General features: G+C 48.5%; 7 protein-coding genes across 7 annotated transcripts; 4 read left to right on the top strand and 3 right to left on the bottom strand.

Moving 5' to 3' along the window:
- Positions 1–921: 921 nt before the first annotated feature.
- LY89DRAFT_602139 (P-loop containing nucleoside triphosphate hydrolase protein) lies at positions 922–4,862 on the top strand (the record flags this gene model as incomplete). Its single annotated transcript, XM_018210230.1, has 5 exons — positions 922–1,168; positions 1,213–1,355; positions 1,402–1,811; positions 1,862–3,777; positions 3,820–4,862. The coding sequence occupies 5 exons, from the start codon at positions 922–924 to the stop codon at positions 4,860–4,862; spliced, it is 3,759 nt and encodes a 1,252-aa protein (XP_018061354.1).
- A 2,269-nt stretch (positions 4,863–7,131) lies between these two features.
- On the top strand, positions 7,132–8,765 carry LY89DRAFT_743329 (uncharacterized protein; the record flags this gene model as incomplete). Its single annotated transcript, XM_018220940.1, has 3 exons — positions 7,132–8,030; positions 8,095–8,593; positions 8,646–8,765. The coding sequence occupies 3 exons, from the start codon at positions 7,132–7,134 to the stop codon at positions 8,763–8,765; spliced, it is 1,518 nt and encodes a 505-aa protein (XP_018061355.1).
- Positions 8,766–9,127: 362 nt separating this feature from the next.
- LY89DRAFT_661190 (NAD(P)-binding protein) lies at positions 9,128–10,504 on the top strand. The gene is made up of 4 exons (XM_018212590.1): positions 9,128–9,314; positions 9,366–9,609; positions 9,663–9,876; positions 9,930–10,504. The coding sequence occupies exons 1-4, from the start codon at positions 9,270–9,272 to the stop codon at positions 10,357–10,359; spliced, it is 933 nt and encodes a 310-aa protein (XP_018061356.1). The 5' UTR covers positions 9,128–9,269; the 3' UTR covers positions 10,360–10,504.
- An 874-nt stretch (positions 10,505–11,378) lies between these two features.
- On the bottom strand, positions 11,379–11,907 carry LY89DRAFT_375029 (uncharacterized protein). The gene has a single exon (XM_018207081.1). It carries the CDS (start codon positions 11,819–11,821, stop codon positions 11,402–11,404), a length of 420 nt encoding a protein of 139 aa, XP_018061357.1. The 5' UTR covers positions 11,822–11,907; the 3' UTR covers positions 11,379–11,401.
- Positions 11,908–12,342: 435 nt separating this feature from the next.
- Positions 12,343–13,687, bottom strand: LY89DRAFT_375047 (uncharacterized protein). Its single transcript, XM_018207082.1, has one exon. It carries the CDS (start codon positions 13,572–13,574, stop codon positions 12,534–12,536), a length of 1,041 nt encoding a protein of 346 aa, XP_018061358.1. The 5' UTR covers positions 13,575–13,687; the 3' UTR covers positions 12,343–12,533.
- Positions 13,688–14,511: 824 nt separating this feature from the next.
- LY89DRAFT_790095 (aminotransferase family protein-like protein) lies at positions 14,512–16,481 on the bottom strand. Its single transcript, XM_018223332.1, has 3 exons — positions 16,117–16,481; positions 15,811–16,066; positions 14,512–15,762 (listed from the first exon to the last, which is right to left on the bottom strand). The coding sequence occupies exons 1-3, from the start codon at positions 16,247–16,249 to the stop codon at positions 14,718–14,720; spliced, it is 1,434 nt and encodes a 477-aa protein (XP_018061359.1). The 5' UTR covers positions 16,250–16,481; the 3' UTR covers positions 14,512–14,717.
- Positions 16,482–16,660: 179 nt separating this feature from the next.
- Positions 16,661–18,392, top strand: LY89DRAFT_661197 (zf-C2HC5-domain-containing protein). The gene has a single exon (XM_018212591.1). The coding sequence runs from the start codon at positions 16,754–16,756 to the stop codon at positions 18,293–18,295; it is 1,542 nt and encodes a 513-aa protein (XP_018061360.1). The 5' UTR covers positions 16,661–16,753; the 3' UTR covers positions 18,296–18,392.
- The last annotated feature ends 646 nt before the right edge of the window (positions 18,393–19,038 follow it).

Genomic DNA, 19,038 nt, shown 5'->3' on the forward strand with positions numbered 1-19,038 from the left:
CCGAAGCTGCATGAGGGCTGCATCTATTACCACGTATGCATCGAAGGGACCGTTGATCGATGGGACCTTCGTCATCTGGACATCCACTTGGTTAATTGACGGATCTTCCAATTCTCTTGAGTCCCCTTGAGCTTCAATGAGTAATATTGCTAAAGGGTCTTGGAATGTCACTTACCAGGAACTTGGCACGTCTAGGCATCTGCCGTACTTGGTAAAAGACCCAAAGCATCATCGAACAGGAGCTGAAAATGGCCTTTCAAGTCTGTGGCGTAACCCCGGCTTCGAACCGTCTTCTAGTTCCGGCTCCAGCACGCCACCGTCTTAAGCTTAACGCTGGGAAGATGATCACTGCCGAGGCGAGGCCAAGGGACCCTGTGGGAACCCTCGTATGCACTGTGACGGTGAAGTATGTTGCTACCCCTCGTTGGTTCTCTGTTCTCCCTCTCGTAGTGCGGAAATGCTTCGGAGATGGAGATGATTTATACACATCCATGAATTCCATTATTGATGCAATGCAATCATTGGTGGTGAGAGTTCACCCAAGGTCTATCTCCAGATTTGGGGCAGCGTTGTTTCTTGTCTTCCTTGTATTGTGGAGACAGTTGGAAAATCTAGGGCGAGAGAAAACTTCTGGAGCGCACAGGGCGGTGTTGATGCCTCATGCAGACTTCTCTATTCACAGTAATTTCTCTTACAAGGTGAGTCTCCCAAGGAACACTAGCGTACTATGGCTAGTACCTCCTTGAATCTTACGCTACAGCATTGTTGATACTATGCTACTATTGGTGGCGAGGGTCTACCCAAGCTCCCATCTTCAATTTTTGCGCAGGACCGTTTCATTTCTTCCTCGGCCGCGTCTATCGAGCTCTTGAAATGCCATTCATGTTTCGATGACAGCTGTTGGCGCAAAGGGTCTGGAAGATGGTCAATTATCTTAGGCTCCTGGCCCAAGAGACAGGATCATACAGCGCTCTATCCTCATATTGCGCTCTCTATAGACCACTACAAGATTTCCAATCCAGAGCGATCTTGGTATGTGGCATACTGTTAGCAATTGCTGCAGGTGCTCCTCTACCAATTATTGGAGTTATCTTTGCGAAAGTTATCGATAACTTCCCTCTAACAGAAGATGAAGTTCGGAACAGAATCTGGCAATTGCTGGCCGTTGGTAAGTATTGCCTATCCGAAAAAGTTTCATACTAACACGAGTAGCAATTGCATATTTTGTTGTCACTTGGGGATACGTGTTTTGTTGGGGTGTAATTGGTGCACAAATCTCGAGAGGGCTTCGAACACAGATGGTTAACAGAGCTCTTGGACTTGACCAGACTTACTTCGAAACACAATGTCCCGATGTACGATCTTGCCAGTTCCCACAGAACCCAGCTTACACAAGTCCAGATTACGAGCCGGTTGACTGCTGATGCGCAGACAGTCCAATCGGGTACAGCTGAGAAAGTTGGGATATTCATTCAGTCAATCAGTTACTTCGTTATTACGTTCATTGTTGCCTTTATCCTCAATGCGCGTCTCACTGGTATCTTGTTCGCAGCGGTCATTCCTTCCATGATCTTGGTTATCATTATTGGAACTTCAATTCTGAACCACTATTCCAATCGAGTTTTAGAGGGTACCAGTTCAGCTGCATCGATTGCAGAGGGTGCAATCAAAGCTGTGCAAGTGGTCCAAGCATTCGATGCGTTCGAGTCCTTGACAGCGGATCACGAAAACCATCTGACGCGGGCGATGAAAGATGGGGTGAAGAAAGCTAACACAGGTGCCATTATGCTTGGGAGTATATTTTTTATTGCGTATGTCACTCTGGATCTAGTCTTGGGAACCTCTTGCTAATTATTCACAGTTACGCGGCGAATGCCCTTGCTTACTGGCAAGGCTCCAAGCTTGTCAGAAACAACATCTCGACTGGAAGTGCAGGAACGGTCTACGCGATCGTTTTCCTCATTCTCGATGCGTCGTTCGTCATCGGCGCTGCTGGGCCGTTCATCCAATCATTTTCACATGCAGCGACTGCTGGAAACCGAATATATAGTCTCATCGACTACCCTGATATACCTATAGATGTGTATTCTCAGGATGGAGTCAGAGCGGATGATGATACCTTTGGACCCAACAAGGAGATCATTTTCTCAAATGTGAGCTTCGCATACCCTGCTCGGCCCGAAGAAATTGTCCTGAATAGCGTCAATTTCGAGATCAAGACTGGATCTACAGTAGGCATTGTGGGGGCATCGGGAAGCGGTAAAAGTACGATCGCTGCATTGTTGCTCAGGTTGTATGATCCAGCACAAGGGCAGATTCAAGTTGATGGTCACTCGATACCAGAATACAATCTATCCAGCTTCCGTAATCAGATCGCACTTGTCGACCAAAATCCAGCAGTCTTCTCAGGCACAATCTACTCAAACATCAAGGATGGCTACAAGGGTGCAGAGATTAGCGAGGATGAAATGAGAGGAAGGTGCATCAAGGCTGCCAAAGCGGCAGATGCATGGTCATTCATCGAATTGCTTCCGAACGGACTTGATACACGACTTGGTGAACCATCTGGAACAAAACTCTCAGGAGGCCAAAAGCAACGTGTTTGTCTGGCTAGAGCCCTCGTTGCTGATCCAGCGCTTTTGGTGTTGGATGAAGCAACGAGTGCTCTTGACACAATTAGCGAAGCCGCAATTCTCACCTCGCTTGGCACGACAAGATCAATGGGAAACCGCACGACAGTCATGATTGCGCATCGACTTGCACCTGTCAGATCTGCTGATAACATTATCGTCATGGGCAAGGGCGAAATCCTGGAGCAAGGAGACCATGAGTCATTGTTGTCTCGCTCGGAGGGTGTCTACCGCAAATTGATCGAGGCACAGCAATTCTCTTCTGATGATGCTTCAGAGGTATCTATGTTGGATAAAGCAGATCTTGTTGTGGAGGCTACCCCTGGGCTAGATTCGGATGAAGATGTTATGAAAGTGTCAGATATCAAAGAAGTCGTTTCTGAGGCTGAGATCCAGACTTTTGGAACTTTCGCCATCCTTCAGCGTTGTCTTGCTCTAAGTCGCTCTCGAGCATTTTTTACTTGTCTTGGTCTCGTGGGTTCACTCACCACCGGCGGACTTATCCTCGGAGAGTCCATCATCTTCGGTCACCTTGTTGAGCTACTCAATGGAGATGTACCATCCGATCGAGTCAATTTCTTCTGTCTGATGTTCTTTGTAGTAGCATTAGCTGCTCTAGCTGGCTACACAATCTCAGGTTCTAGCTTTGGCCTTGTGTCGGAACATTTGATTCTGCGGACTCGAGACCTCTCCTTGCGTACCATACTTCGCCAAGATATGGAATGGTTCCTTCAACCTGGTCGATCAGCATCATTGCTGACCTCGGTCATTAGTATGGATGCCGGACATCTGAGTGGTCTTTCAGGAGTTATCATCGGAACCATAGTTTCTGCTCTCGTATCCGTCGTGGGAGGAGCAATTTTGGCCCATATTGTTGCTTGGAAGATCGCAATCGTGCTATTCGCCACCTCGCCAGTCGTCATCCTTGCAGGGTTTTTTCGGTTTCGGATTCTCTCAAAGCTCGAAGAGAAGAATCAGAAGGCCTACACCGAAGCAGCAGCATTGGCTTCCGAAGCTTGCTCATCGATTCGAACCATTGCCGTACTTGGGATTGAGAGAGAAACCTCACAGCGATTTCATCTAGCGGTAGACAAGTTCAAAGACCAGACATTCAGACATACCGCGCTTGGCAATCTCCTCCTCGCATGTTCCCTAGCTATCACGCGAGTCTCCTAAACTCCCTTCTTAGATACGCACTCGCTAATGTGGAGTAGATATTTTGTTTATGCCCTCGCATATTGGTGGGGAGCGAGACAAGTTCGATCAGGAGAAAATACCACCCTTCAGTTCTTCACCGTCCTCCCAGCAATTCTCTTCTCAGCCCAAGCGGCAGGTCAAATATTCAGTCTCGCACCCGACATCGGTCGAGCAAAAGGAGCAGCAAGCCGCGTCTTCGCTCTGCATGATCAGAAGCCCACAATTGATATCAGATCATCTATAGACGCACCTCGAGAATCCATCAAACTCCCGCCTACACCCTCCAAATCAATGGGCAACATTAGCTTCCAGAACGTCACTCTTGCATATCGCTCCAGACCGGACGCACCTGTCTTCACAAACCTTAATCTTGACATCAAAGCTGGCGAGACAGTTGCATTAGTCGGACGATCGGGAGCGGGGAAAACGTCAACCATCTCTCTTATCGAACGATTCTACGACCCTACCTCCGGCTCTGTCCTTCTAGACGAAGTTGACATCCGCTCCGTCCCCGTCTCTCAACACCGTGCGAGGATAAGTCTCGTAGCCCAGGACCCCGACCTCTTCTCTGGAACGGTAGCCTTCAACGTTGGTCTCGGTGCAAGACCGGGCCACAAGGCCACGGATGAAGAGATTATCGCCGCTTGTAAAGCCGTCGGAATCCATGAATTCATCTCTTCCCTCCCGGATGGCTATAACACTCAATGTGGTAACAACGGCTCTCAACTCTCAGGAGGCCAAAAGCAACGAGTAGCCATCGCTCGAGCTTACATTCGTGATCCGGAGATCTTACTTCTCGATGAAGCTACATCGGCGTTGGATACTCATTCCGAGCAACAGATTCAGAGAGCAATTCAGTTGGCAGCTAAGAAAAGAACAACGATTATGATTGCCCATAGACTGACGAGTGTGATGAATGCAGACAGGATTCTGGTCTTTGAGAAAGGGAAAATTGTGGAGGAGGGGAGGCACGAGGAGCTGATGAAGGGAGGGGGTATTTATGAACAGATGGTTAAGGCACAGAGCTTGGGCTAACAGTTTGGACACATGGAGAATTGTCTGGTGTGGAGTTGAGGCTGAGAAAATAGAGTAAATTTCTATGCATGTACATAGTTGATATCATTTTGAGTTTCTTCTCATTCTCAAATAGTTGCATATTGTGTCTATTCACAACCAGGTCAATCGTGATTCGAACATTCATCCACAGGGAATCTAAGTTTCACAAGTAGAATATCAAATCTCGGTTCGAGAGCCCTTTGAGGAGGAGACCTCCAAAATCTCGAAGCTCTAGTTGTAGTAGATTGAGTTGTAACACCGGGACACACCACCTCGACGACTCCGCCGATCTGCAAACGGCTTCCTCCTTTCTGCCGCTTCCACGAAAGATTCTTCAGATTGTCAATATAGACTGGGATGAACATTCCTTGGCTGACTCACGCTGACACTGCGTTTCTCTTCCTATCCGGTATGCGTCGTTCAAAATCCCACTTTCCTCGCTTGTCATCTTGAAATTATTCTCGGCTTCACTCAACCATCACCGTCCCCCCCAAATCACACCGACCCAGAGATACGTTGGAACATCACATCCAATTTCTTTCTCCTTCTTAGCCATGTTGTTTTAGATTTCTCTTACGTTACAGCTCAATAACTCACCTACGAAGCGGAGCTCTTTTTCCGTCACATCTTCGTCCAAGAGTCAATCTAATCCCCACCTGCCCCATCAAGTCAAAGGGATCCTCGGACAATGGATCCCTGAGGTCCACCTGCGATTATCTGGCCATCTGATAAAGTCGACCCATACAAGCGCCACTGCACTACGACGCTGCCGCGAAAAGGGAGGGGCCGACATCGGTATTTGATGCAGGCACGGACGACGAGGACGGATCTGATAAAGAAAATTCTGATCAGATAATTTGTCTTGGCAAGCTAGTGCCCGAACGGAATTCTGCTTCGGTAATATCGGCGTCATCGTTTTCCTCGCACTCCTTGGATTTGCTACCCAACGGATACTCGACACCCTTCTCTCCTGCATCCACACTACCTTACGATTCATGCTTGTGTCAAATTGGCACTCCTAGTCATGAGCCCAGCAATCACAGCCAGTGCTGAGTGTTGGGTCTGCCGGCCAAGGTCCAGAGATCACCGCGTGTGGAGCTATCGCGCACCGTGATTGATATGATTAGATCCCACTCTGGAGCCCGCATACAGTAGTCAGAGCCACGGCTGGGACATGGGAGGGGCGTGGAGAAAAAGAAACAAGAGGGTGTACCAAGGGGAAAGTTCGCCGAGTACTGGAACGATATCCAACTTGCGTCACTGCGCCGTCAAGGAAGGGAGCAAAACGGAGGAAAGGGAAAAACCTTCTCCCTCTTCCCTGTCAATATGGACAGTCATGGTGCAGTAGTACACAACGAACAGCTGATGACTGCAGGTCCCGTCTGCCCTCTCCTTTGACTCGTATGCACAACCCGGAATTCACCATCCACCCATCAAGCGAGTCCACGACCTCGGCGAGAGAAGGGACAGGCCAGGATAATACATTGATGTCGTATATGACAACCAAATCGCCAATCACCGCTTTCCACTCCCTTTCTTTCCTCTTTCTGATTTCATCATTATCATCCTCAGTCCTAAGTTCTCTCTTAATTCATCTAGACTTTGCAATCCGAATCCGAATCCCAATGTCGAAATAAGCTCATTCGTCATCCGCTTCTTTGCTCTCGGTATATCATTTCAACCAATCCGCGTTAAGCGAAGACATATCTTCAAAATACACCATCCCGTCCCGCCATCATCGCATGACCAGAAAAGATACACTCCAGTATTCCACACTGATCAAAAGAAACATCTCCCGTCATCGGTCATTACTCGGAGTTTTGAATCTTCTCGATCTCAAAGCTAAATCTTGACGAATGAGGGGCAATTGAAATCCAGCTCGTCATCAGCGCGAACCCAAAGCTACAGCAGTACCAATAGAACAACGGCGATTTCTCATTTTGCCCGCGTTTGCTATCTTGCAATATACTTTCCTACAATTCAGTTGCCTGCTTCTTTTTTGGCTAGACAGAGGAAGCAAAAGAAAGTTGCTCTTCTTGTGATTTTTGACAAGTCACATTTGAAAGGTTAAAAGGAGTGGTTGTGTAACTCCGAGTTGGTCATTCGAGCAGACTTTCTTATCTGATCCCACCTGGCGCATTTCTTGCATTATCAGATCACCTGCCCTTGTACTTCCGCACCTTCTAGCGATCACGTTACTATTTCCTACCTACCTTAAGCGCAAACTCCAAACATCAAGATAAACAAGATGGCACCTTCAGCAATCAGTTCCTCGATTGACGAGCAGGATTCCTTCCACTCGACTGGAATATTCCCTCTCAATGAGCAACTGAACAATACACATCTTGGTGGCAATATGACAAACGGTCACATCAACCCTCTACCCAGCTCCTCAAACGAAACTCTCGACCTGCTCTGCATCGGATTTGGTCCCGCCTCCCTTGCAATTGCGATCGCTCTCCACGATACCCAATCTATCCTCTCAAAGTCTCCAAAAGTCCTCTTCCTCGAGAAACAACCCCAGTTCGCATGGCACGCGGGCATGCAACTCCCAGGCGCGAAGATGCAAATCTCCTTCCTAAAAGACCTCGCCACTCCCCGTGATCCCAGATCAAAGTTCACATTCATCAACTACCTCTTTTCCCAAGGCCGCCTGAACCAATTCATTAACTTGAGTACGTTTCTACCAAGCCGAGTTGAGTACGAAGATTATCTCCGCTGGTGCGCATCACACTTCGAGCGAGAAGGCAAAGTTGGCTATGGAATGGAAGTCTGCTCCGTCAAGATCGGCTCTACCTCTCCATCTACCGGAAAGGTCACCGGTTGGGAAGTCACGGCACGAGATAACACGGGAGATTTTGTCACGAGAACAGCTCGTCATGTTGTGGTTGCAGTCGGTGGACGACCAGTTGTTCCAACGATCATGCAAGGACTCAAGCATGTTGCTCACAGCTCCCAGTTCGCAAATGCAATCTCGAAGATTGAGGAACAGGCTAGAGAAAGCAAAAGACCGTTAAGATTTGCGGTCGTGGGTAGTGGACAGAGTGCTGCGGAGATCTTTAATGATCTTTGGGAGAGATTCCCTGATTCCAAGGTTCGGCTCATCATCAAGGGAGCAAGTCTGAGACCTAGCGATGACAGCCCTTTGTAAGTTTCCTTGTTTCCCTTCCTAGCAAGCCACGTTGATATCACAAGACTAACATCTTCCTAGCGTAAATGAGATCTTCGACCCTGATCGTGTGGACGGAATCTACGCCCAAGATCCAGACCAACGGGCCTTAGCTCTGGCTCTGGACCGAGGAACAAACTATGGCGTCGTCCGTCTCACTCTCCTTGAACACCTCTACGAGAAACTCTATATGCAACGTCTCCGTTCCTCTTCTCCTATGGATTGGCGAGCCAACATCCTCAATAACCGCCAAGTTCTCTCCGCTACGCAATCCAAGGATTCTGGAGTTTTGTTGAAGCTGGGAGAAGTATTGGAGAAGGATGGAGCTGAAGAGGAATTGGAGGTTGATTACGTCTTTACCGCGACCGGGTACAAGAGAAATGCTCACGAGGAAATCCTCTCGGATATCAAGGATCTCTTACCTGGAAGAGAAAAGGAGAAGTTTGGTATTAAGCGGGATTACAGTGTGGTCTTCGATCATGGGAAGGTGGATGAGGCTGCTGGCGTTTGGTTGCAAGGATGTAATGAAGGAACGCACGGTGTAAGTTCTTTCCACTATCGACTCTTGTATTTCGGCACTGACGATTATTCAGTTGAGTGATACCCTTCTTTCGATTTTGGCTATTAGAGGCGGAGAGTTGGTTCAGAGCATCTTCGGAAGCGATGCTGCTTCATCGACTTCTGCATCAACTGCGGCCAGCTCTCCTGCTTGATTCGGATGATGTACTAGAGCTTCTGCTTCTTTTGGCGTATGGCGTTTTGAAGCACAGATCAGCTCACGTTGTGCAAGAGCTTATGAGATGAGGTTCTGGATAATGATTTTTAGACGAGACATTGGGTAGAAAGACGCAAAAGCATAGCATGAATTTCACATCGTCACCGAACTCGAACCAAAATTTCAATCTCTCTCTTCTTATTCTTCTACTACTGTTGCTTTTCAGCAAACTGATCTTTCAAAGCATTTTCATCCTAAGGTGGGGGAGGCGAAAGGGAGGCGGGGTATTCTGCCACCGCCTTCCTAAAACAGTCCTATTTCATTGACGTCAGGACGTCGGCCTTTGAGATTTTGATATCAGCCTGAATTGACAGTGACATTCAGCGGCGATCATTGCATAGTTATATAAATGTCTGGGCATTATTTTCGTTTTTCAAACAATATTAAATTTAAATTTGGTGAAATATAAATATAAGTATTCATCAGACTATTGTCCCCGAAAATGTCCAACAACACAAACCCCACTGTTGCTGGAGGGAAGAAGATTGTCAGTAGCACCCTCCAAAACTACAGATAATTTAGACTAACAAGATAACAGGTCTTTACAGGAGGTTCAGGAAAAGCAGGGCGACATGTGATCCCATACCTTCTAAGCAAAGGACACAAAGTCCTCAACCTGGACCTCGTTCCTTTTCCAGACACCTCAGTCGACGTTTATACCATGAAAACAGACCTCACAGACTCAGGCCAAGTCTTCAATGCCTTAATCTCTCATTTCAACATGACCGGCTACAGCGATGGACCAATTCCTGCGGCACCTGATGTCGTTATCCATTTTGCTGGTCAGTGTTGCAATTATCATTGATTTCATCCATTAGTTGACATCGAGCAATAGCATATGCACGAAACATGCTAGTCCCCGACTCAGAATGTTTCCAAGCCAACGTCCGCAGCACTTACAACGTAGTTGAAGCAGCCTGCAAACTGGGCGTAAAGAAAATCATAATCGCCTCCTCTGAAACGACATACGGGGTATGTTTCGCTCAAGGAGACGCCGATTATCATTCTTTTCCTTTAGAAGAAGACTATGATGTCGATCCTGAAGATTCGTATGCTTCTCCATCCCAAAATCTCACATGATCTTGACTTAAGACTGGAATAGATACGCACTCTCGAAAATCTGCGGCGAGAAAACAGCCCGCACCTTCTCCCGACGCTTCAAAAACGACATCTACGCTCTCCGCATCGGCAACGTGATCGAGCCGCACGAATACGAGCGTGATTTCCCATCCTACATCTCCAACCCCTCTTCCCGTAAACGCAACGCGTGGTCGTACATCGATGCGCGAGATCTAGGCCAGATCTGTGATCTGGCGATCAAGAAGAGCGGGTTGGGGTTCCAGGTTTTTAATGCGACGAATGATACGATTACGGTGAAGGGGACGACGAGGGAGTTTTTGGAGAGGGAGTGTCCCGGGACGAAGGTTACGAGGGAGATGGGGGAGTTTGAGGCGCCGTTGAGTAATAGGAAGGTTAGGGAGGTGTTGGGGTATCAGGATGTGCATGATTGGAGGAAGTATGTGAAGGTTTAGATGGCTGGGGGTTAAAAGTACTGCAAAAGTGGTGGTTTCGGTAGATAGCTGTTCAAAATAACTTCTTAAAGATTGCAACAGAAATGTCGTTGGAAGGACCCTAGTCGCCCTACTTCCCTGCTGTTCTCTGTGGGACGAAAGAGATACGTGAATGAAGCTAAGCTGGAGAGCTATCGTGTGAATCTATATGGTGCTTGTAAGTTAGTATATTCGAGTCACTTGGTGAATTCTCATTTCAATGCTTCTTCTAACCCAATCGATGATCTTGGAGGTGGTGCTAGAGCTTTTTGAGGGATATGCGCTTTTTGCGCATATTGCGATATTTGCGCGTTCTGCGCAATCAGCGCTTTTCCTGTAATCTAACTTCACCTGCAGATAAGTTTTTACTTACTTTCAGATATGCTGAACACCTGAGATAGACTTGCAAGATCTAACTAGTCGATTAATCTTGTCACTAAATTTTCTGTCGATGGCTCTTTAGATAGTAGTGCGAATCTCTGAGACATTGAGGAAGGTGAGGGAAGTGCATTCACAAGTGGACAGGAAAGACGGGGAAAATATTGGGGATAGTGTTCAATTTCATGGTTCCAATGTTACATCTCTCCTCTTCTTACTTGGCAGAGGACGGGGGAAGCTAAAAGGAAACGGCTACTTGAGGACTGCTCAAGCGCCTCTATGTCAATCAATCAATCTTGGGGTTGGAGACTTACTATGCCAGACTCATACTTGGACTCTGGGCGCGATTTACGTGCTAAGACTTCTCAAAGCCTGTTTGACGGGTCCTCAAAATGCCTCTTGATCGCTGGGTGCACACCGCAGAAATGCGCCTTACGAGGAACAGCATGCGGGTCCGGGCCATGGCATTCAAGATCGCGAGGCGAGTACCCTCCTAGCCGCTTCACGATCCGCGTGTGGACATCTTTGATCCGAGCTTGGAGAGGAAGCAGCAGCTTGTCGACGTCGTCGAGAGCCGCTTGGCCTTCGCAAGAGACGTAGGTCATCTGGAGCCGTTCAGCCCAGCGCGAGGTAACCTGGGGATCTCTCATCGCGGCCTTAGCGCGGAAGAGAGATATGCACGCAGTTCTTGCTGCAGACAGCCGAGCTTTTTGGGAGGGGCAGTTTCGATGCGGGTGAAGAGTGAGTTGATCTGCTCGTTGTAACGTCGTTGTTTTGCTGCGTTGCCTGCGCCAATGGCGAGGACTAAGTGCAACTTGAGTGGGTGGTTGGCTTGGTGTCCGGGGGAGAGGGTCGCCAAGACGGTTGGGGTCTGGTCGTGCAGCAGGAGGAGCGCGAGGCGTTCGTTCAAGAGGACGGATTCGTAGATTTGGTCTTCTGTGAGGGAGTCCTCGTCGCGTTTCAATGCATGTCCGTCCTCTGGTGTGTGCTCGAGGTTCCAGGAGCAGAGAGTACACTTTGGCGGGCAGGTGGCTGCTGAGGTATTGGCTTTGGGGTAAGAAGACATGTTGATGTTCTGAGCTGGTAGTAAAGTCAGTTGTGTTGTGTTGTTGAGTTTAACTTTAGTTGATGATTGTAGTTGTTGATGAGATGGGTTTGTTTCTCTGTGAGTGCTTGGTCTAATACTCAAGAAGAAAGCCTTGTTCTAGACCGGAGGCTTTGTTCAAAACAGTTGGCTTCATTGACACACTGTTCGGGACAGGCTTGAAGGAAGAATGTCTTTTGAGCCTGCACAATAGCATTGTAAACTCAACAAAGATTTATTTCGAAATGAAGAAAGGAAGAAATTGAGACACATCTCTGAAAGGAAACCCCAAAATTCGGATTTATTCATCATAAAACTTGGAAACTCGCAAGAAACAACAGACAACAAGCTGGCAGAGGAGGATAACCCTTCTCCGGTATCTGACAACTAACAACGTGGGTCAACTAGCCCAGGACTTCAAAAAGGACACAGAAATGAAGTTAAGATCTTAATTTGGCTATAATGCTCTAAGACAAGCTTTGATTGCTACCTATGCCAGCACAAATATCGCACTTGCGGAACCCATGTAATATACGCCCTCCTCTAAACTTCCATCTTTAGAATATATAAACTGAACAGGAACCGAGAACAAATGAAATTCATTACTCATTATCATAACCCATCCCTAAGACTCCTAGATTCAGAACCACACCACTTTCACAGCTCACTCGATGCTCCATCTCTTCTCCATTCCTCACGAAAAACTCCTCTTATCCCTCGACACCTTCCTCCCTGCTCTCTCACGAGAAGTCACACTCCCCATCGTACTACTCTTCTCATCCGAATACCCCGTTCTCTGACTATACACACTCTCCGCTCGACTCGGTTTAATATACTCTCCCACTTTATCAAATATGCTCGCAGGCTTCGACGCCACCGATTGCTGCGACACGGAGGTCGCTCGCTGTCTAACCGTTTCTTGGTGCTTTGCTACAATCTCTTTCATCTTCTGGGATACTTGAGGACAGGGTTTGGGTCTGTTGGGACTCATGACTCCCGTCGTGTTGTAGGTTCGTGCTGCGGCTTGTCGAGCGGCTGCAAGGAAGACTTGGTAGTCGTTGCTGTCGTCGAGTTTCGCGGGAGGAGTGATGGGTGCAGCGTCGCGGGATTGGATGGGTGTCGCGGCTGCGTCCGCCATCTTGGGTGCGAGTTTGATTTTCGAGAAGTCGGAGGCTGCGTGGGTCGGTGTGTACGGCGTTGACGAAGGTTGTATGACGATTTGTCCTTGGTTTTTTTGTCGAGTGGATTTGGAGAAGTCGGATGCTGCGTGTTTGGGGATGTATGGTCCAGTCTCTTGTTGGTCCAGGTCAACCAGGTCGCAGAGAAGTCCGCCTTGAGACTCGGTCGGTCTATGTCTCTGTGATCTCGAGCCTGACTGCTTTATTAATGTAAAGCCCTTTGACCCCAATGGCTCCCGAGAAGTTCTAGGCTGTTCTCGACCTCTTGTCGTCTGACTTCTTTTGAAGCTTGACGCTTTACTAGGTCCGTATCCAGAAGATACAAAGGAGGTTGTCCGTGTTAAGTATGCATCTGCTTCTTGTAGACTTGCGCTCAAGGGTGGACCAGTCGTAGCTGCAGTTCCGATGCGTGGGTCTTTCGACGACTGAGGATCGTCCTTGTTGGAGAACAGACCCTTCTTAATGCCTCGGAGTGATGGTCTCCAAGTGGAAGGTTGTGAAGCCTCACTCGATGCCGCGACGGGATCCGATTGACTTCTGCTGCTGCTTCGAAACATTTTGGGTATTGTACATGTACAACGAAAGATAAGACCAATTGGTGAACAAAGTGCGGGTTGACGGCAGTCTCTTCTGCAGTGTCAGCACGCTGAGACATCCGAGAAGTACTTAAAGGATACAACAGCAGGTCGCAGGGAGCATCTAGGAGCGATCCGTCGATCTTGAGGGGTTGACTTGGTAAGAATGGTTATCAGGGAGCATCTCCGAAGCCTGCAGGTCGGTTCATGAAACTAAAGCAGCTCAACCAACGCACGAATAAGAGGAGGGGACGTATATTTCGACAATTCCAAGAAGCAGGAGATCGTCCCGATCACAAACCTGGTCGGGGGAGTTCCGGACAATTTTCTCCAATGATAAGCCACCAAAAAACAAACCAGGACGCCAATCTTGGCTCAAGCTAAACGTGGCGCTTCTCCGCGAGTGATATCGGAGGCAAACAAAGACTTTGTTTTGTGAGCTTTGACCACGGAAGCTTGTGGCGCACGTTGGCGTTGTCCGCTCATTTGACTTTCTTTAGCTAGCCGGCTCTCTCCTTTTGCGGCGTTGGCATCGCGTTCTGAGCTTTCGTGCGCGTGGAGGACTGGAGATTGCAGGTTCGGTGAGAGTTGGAAATAATAATAATAACAGCAGCGAGATGATAAGGCAGCCAAGAAATGCTGCAGGCGAGGCGGCAGAGCTCTGGGATGCAACACACCTTTCAGCCCTCGCAGCTCAACAAACCCAACGCAACGTTCTGAAACAAGATAACTTGCGGCAGAAACGGGACAGCCCTTGAAGACATGGATGCGGGAGCTCAACAGCTGGATCCGAGGGACCGCATTCGAGGATGGATGCTTTGTTTTGGAGATTGGGACAAGGGATGCAGCACGTTGAAGCAGGATGGAGGAAATTGAGGGACGAAATGGCTGACACCCGAAATTTGTGGCGGAGGCACGTGATTATGCGGGAGTGAATGATCGCTTCCCCCTTTCCATGCATGGGCACATGCATGGAATAAGGCATGAGTTCATAAATAGGACCAAGAAACTTGATAACGAAGGGTTCCTGTATAATCCTTGCTTTTCAACCATATTTCACATGTCATCCGCGACTGAGCCTGCACCTTACCTTCTCTCTCCCGTCCAAGAGGAACCAAGGAATCTCTATTTCTTCTGAGCAAAACTTTCAGTTGTGCTATGCGAAAGCGCTGGCGCACCAGTAGAGATGAGGTAATCAACTTTCCCTGCTCTCTCACAAACCTGCTTCAGTGCATTTCCTGCCCATTCAAAGTCTGAAAGATCCAAGTAGATCTGTGCACTTAATCTCGCATACCACTCTCCTTGAAAGAAATAGATGGCGATGAATGTTTTGAATTCATCCATCAGCGTATGTTGCATCCACTGTGTGGCAAGCATGCCGTCTCCAGGCTTGATAGTATTCACGCCCTCGATCTTCGTATCGCTGATCTTCAGAGGAAGAAGAACGTTCATAAGACTACAGTCTGTCAAAGTCCCTGTGCTGTTATCCAAGACTTTCGTGTCCAAGATTTTGGCTACTGCTTTGCCACCTTCTTTGTTCAGATTGATACAGTAGTCCATGATGGCCTTTTCTCCACCACACACTAGTTGTCTCCATTTGATTGAGTCTTGAACGACACAATAGTTGGTATTATCAATGGTTCCAACAAACTCGAAGCTTGCCAAGAAGGGCGTGGCGGCGTTGGATGCTATTGGGTTCCGAGCATCTAAGCCTGCGCCTCTGGGCACGAAACCATGAGATGTTGGAAGTGTAGATCGCATCAGATGTTGGTTCCTTTCTGGAACATAGAAGACGGCACATCCGCGAGGCACGAGGAGCCATTTATGCAGGTTCGACACGAAGTAGTCAGGGTCCGACTCAGACATGTCGAGGGGAATTTGTCCGACGCCGTGTGCTCCATCGATCAGAGATATAACCCCTTCTTCTTTGCAGATTTTAGTAAGTTTTTCGAATGGCATTCGGAGTCCTGGTAGTGAAGAGACAGTGTCGAAGATTGCAAGACGAGGATTCTTGCCTTCGGATCTAGAAGCCTTGATAGTCTCTCGGAACAAAGAGAGGAGCTCTGCATCTTCCATGGGATATTGAATTACAAGCTCTCTTGGGTTGACGATATAGTGGTTTGCATCACAAACGTATTCCACAGTTTTCAGGCAAGCGCCATATATATGTCTGTTTCGTATGTCAGTACATTCAGAAAATTGTGCTGACGAGACTCACCTGAAGTAAATGATCTCATCTTTCCCATGATAATTCCACACGATGTTTCGGAGTACAGTATTGACTCCAGTTGTTGCGTTCGGTACAAAAACAACTGTCGAAGGAGGACAATTCATGAGCTTTGCAACAGCCTCTCTATTCTCGTCGAGGAGTCTAGGGTATGTTCTGCGAATAAATTCATCCGGAGCTGATTCACAAAGATCTTGGTATTCTCGCTGCTTCTCCTTGACAACTCGGGGAAAAGTCCCGAACGAGCCTGATAACTTTAGAAAGCGGCATGAGAAGTATACTTTAGGTGAAATGTACCATGATTGAGATTCTTGTAGTCTGGAGCAAACATGAAATGCTTGAGCATTTCTTTGCCAAATGGTGTAGGCTCATAGCCAGGAGACTTATCAAGAGAGATTTCTGTCATCTTGGATGCTACGTCTGCTCCCATTGTGTAGGATCAAAAGTGGAGTAGTTGAGATGTCGAATTTGCTTGGATATAATGTTGATATGACTCAATTGTTTTGAAGAGTCAACACATGAACAAAGGCTCAACCGTCGAGAGGTAGGAAGCAATAGAAATAGATTTGAAATTATATACAATACGGAGTAGATAGCTCTCCAAGATCATAATGTGACTCAATCAATTGGTGAGCTGCGAAATCGGGCCCATAACGGATATGTCTATTGGAGGGCGCAACGAAGTCTAGAATCGATGCAGCACATGCTGAGCACTTCCTGTGGACGGTCCGACGCTATGCGCTCTTGGAGGTGAAGATACTCCGGTGTTCAGGGGTGCTCGGCTCTGAAGCGATTCAGAATGACGCATCCGGAGGAGCTTTCCCACCAAACAAAAAATATACTACAACCCCGACAACAATAAATTCCAACCACCGACACCGCTTTGTCTCGCTCAAGCAACCAGTGCGACAACTTTACTCCGACAAATACAATCATGTCCGTTGCACAGCTCTCGAAACTGCTTCCTTTACCGGAGTCGGACCTGCAACAGGTACTGGATTATGCCGCGACCTTGTCGAAGCAAGGTGCTGCTGATCATTTCAACAACCTTCTGGGCGAGTCACCGCAGTCGATAGACTTCATTTCCTCCTTCAATTCGCGCCGTCAAGATCCAGCTTCAAGCTCGAAAGCACCGCAGACGGACGGTGTACCAAAACCGTCAAAGAAACAAACGAAGAAGAAACCGCCCCTCCATACTCCCGCGCCCCGCCAAGTTGAAAATACATACGCTCAGGGCGTTGCATATCAAAAGAAGAATGAAGATGACTATATATCAAAGAGACCTATACCTGCAGGATCATCCTCACTCGACCCCAAACCCGCTGCTATTCAAGCACCAATACCCAAAGCACCGCCTTCCGCAGCAGGCACATTAATATCCGACTTCAAAACAAAATCCTCCTCCTCCTCCCGCGTACCCTCTCAGAACCCCTCTCGAACCTCCTCCCCCGCCCCAAAAGCCACGAAAGTCAGCATCACCGGCGGAACATCCATGCATGGCGCATCCACCGTACTCACCGAACTCGACGCCGCCATCCGCTCTCTAGAAATATCTACCAACAGCACACTCCTCCTTCCCGCCGCTCAACGAGCATGTAATTGTATAGCGACCCGGCATCCTCTCCTCGCTTCCGCGCCGAATTGTTTGAATTGCGGGAAAGTCGTGTGTGTGAAAGAGGGGTTGGGACCATGTACATTCTGCGGCGAGCCGTTGCTGAGCGCTGCGGAAGTGCAGGGTATGATTCGCAGTTTGAGGGAAGAGAGAGGGAAGGAGAAGATGTCGTTAGATAATGCTTCGCATCGTCGAGCGGAGATATCGAAGAAACCGGCTCCATTCTCAGGTCCGAGGCCAGGACAGGATTCCGTTGAGGGCATGACGGACGCGGAGAGGAAGGCGAAGGAACATAGGGATCGGTTGCTGGGGTTCCAGGCGCAGAATGCGAAGAGGACGACTGTTAGGGATGAGGCTGCGGACTTTGATACGGGGATTGGAGGAAGGGGTGAGGGGGGTAACATGTGGGCTAGTCCGGCGGAGAGGGCGAGGCAGGTTAAGCGGCAGCAGAAGATTTTGGTGGAGCAGGAGTGGAATGCTAGACCTGAGTATGAGAAGAGGAGACAGGTTGTTAGTATTGATCTTGTGAAAGGGAAGGTTATGAAGAGGATGGCGGCTGTCGATAGGCCGAAGTTTGAGGTTGAGCGAGATGATGAGGATGTTCAGGTGGAGGACTTGCCACTAAACGAGATGAGTGGAAATGGAGAAAGAGGGAGGGGAACGTTCAGTCGGAATCCGTTGCTTGGAGGATTGATCAAGCCGGTTTGGGATTCTGGGAAGGGGAAAGACGTCGAGTTAGAAAGCAGGAAAAAGAAGACTTGGAGAAGAGTCCAGGATAGCTTAGAGGATAACGAGGAGATCATCCTCGACGGAGGAGCTTACGGTGGAACGGCCGATAGGATAGAGCACGAGGAACCTTCATAGACTCTCAGACATAGCTCCGAAAATCCACCTACCTACTGACCAGCCTCAACATCCATCTTCAACACCACCCTCAACTCCCCATCAACAACAAACTCCCTCTCCTCCGGCTAAACACCCATCTCCACCAACTCCCGCACACTAAACATCACCCCCCACTCCCTCCCCTCCTCAACCCTCTCCCTCACCCCCCTCGCCATCTCAGTAACATCCTCAATCCCCACAATCCACTCCTCAACCCACCTCCTACTCACCCCCCTCCCAACACCCACCTGCAAACTCCTCTCGCCCCTACCCTCCAGCCCCGGCCCCCTCTCTGGATCCCACTGCACCCTCACCTCTTTCCTTCCTTCTCTCCTCTCCTAATTTCTGCCTATTCCCATCCGTGACGACCGCTCTCCTTAACAGCTCCCTAAAATCCTCGTGCCGCATCTTGAGTGCCAATATCCGCGTCTTTGAGGCCGCAGTGGGAGCGGTACATCGACCAGCGGAAGGAGGGCTTGATCCATGTCATGCGGATATAAAAGAAGTCTGGGGAGGCAGAGAGGGTTTGGGTGGAGATGGCTGCGGTGGCGATGGGGATGCCTGGGGATTAATTAGTATGTGCTTTGATAGTGTTTTCTTGGCGTTAAGGAGTTTGTTAGAGTTGTTGGGAATAGGTCTTTTTTTATGGGTGGATCGCGAAGATCTCGGGACTTAGAGTGAGTGTATAGTGAGGGATGAAATTAATATACTGTAGGCTTGGT

Source organism: Mollisia scopiformis (assembly GCF_001500285.1).
Source record: "Mollisia scopiformis unplaced genomic scaffold LY89scaffold_39, whole genome shotgun sequence".
Lineage (NCBI taxonomy): Eukaryota > Fungi > Ascomycota > Leotiomycetes > Helotiales > Mollisiaceae > Mollisia > Mollisia scopiformis.

What these genes read in the sequence shown, in the direction of transcription:
- LY89DRAFT_661197 (XM_018212591.1), top strand. Translation starts at nt 16,754, where the DNA reads ATGTCCGTTGCACAGCTCTCGAAACTGCTTCCTTTACCGGAGTCGGAC.
- LY89DRAFT_375047 (XM_018207082.1), bottom strand. Translation starts at nt 13,574, where the DNA reads ATGTTTCGAAGCAGCAGCAGAAGTCAATCGGATCCCGTCGCGGCATCG.
- LY89DRAFT_375029 (XM_018207081.1), bottom strand. Translation starts at nt 11,821, where the DNA reads ATGTCTTCTTACCCCAAAGCCAATACCTCAGCAGCCACCTGCCCGCCA.
- LY89DRAFT_661190 (XM_018212590.1), top strand. Translation starts at nt 9,270, where the DNA reads ATGTCCAACAACACAAACCCCACTGTTGCTGGAGGGAAGAAGATT. An exon ending in TTGCTGGAGGGAAGAAGATT is followed by an intron (nt 9,315 to 9,365) that starts GTCAGTAGCACC and finishes ACAAGATAACAG; the next exon opens with GTCTTTACAGGAGGTTCAGG. An exon ending in TGTCGTTATCCATTTTGCTG is followed by an intron (nt 9,610 to 9,662) that starts GTCAGTGTTGCA and finishes ATCGAGCAATAG; the next exon opens with CATATGCACGAAACATGCTA.
- LY89DRAFT_790095 (XM_018223332.1), bottom strand. Translation starts at nt 16,249, where the DNA reads ATGGGAGCAGACGTAGCATCCAAGATGACAGAAATCTCTCTTGATAAG. An exon ending in CTACAAGAATCTCAATCATG is followed by an intron (nt 16,067 to 16,116) that starts GTACATTTCACC and finishes TAAAGTTATCAG; the next exon opens with GCTCGTTCGGGACTTTTCCC. An exon ending in GATGAGATCATTTACTTCAG is followed by an intron (nt 15,763 to 15,810) that starts GTGAGTCTCGTC and finishes CATACGAAACAG; the next exon opens with ACATATATATGGCGCTTGCC.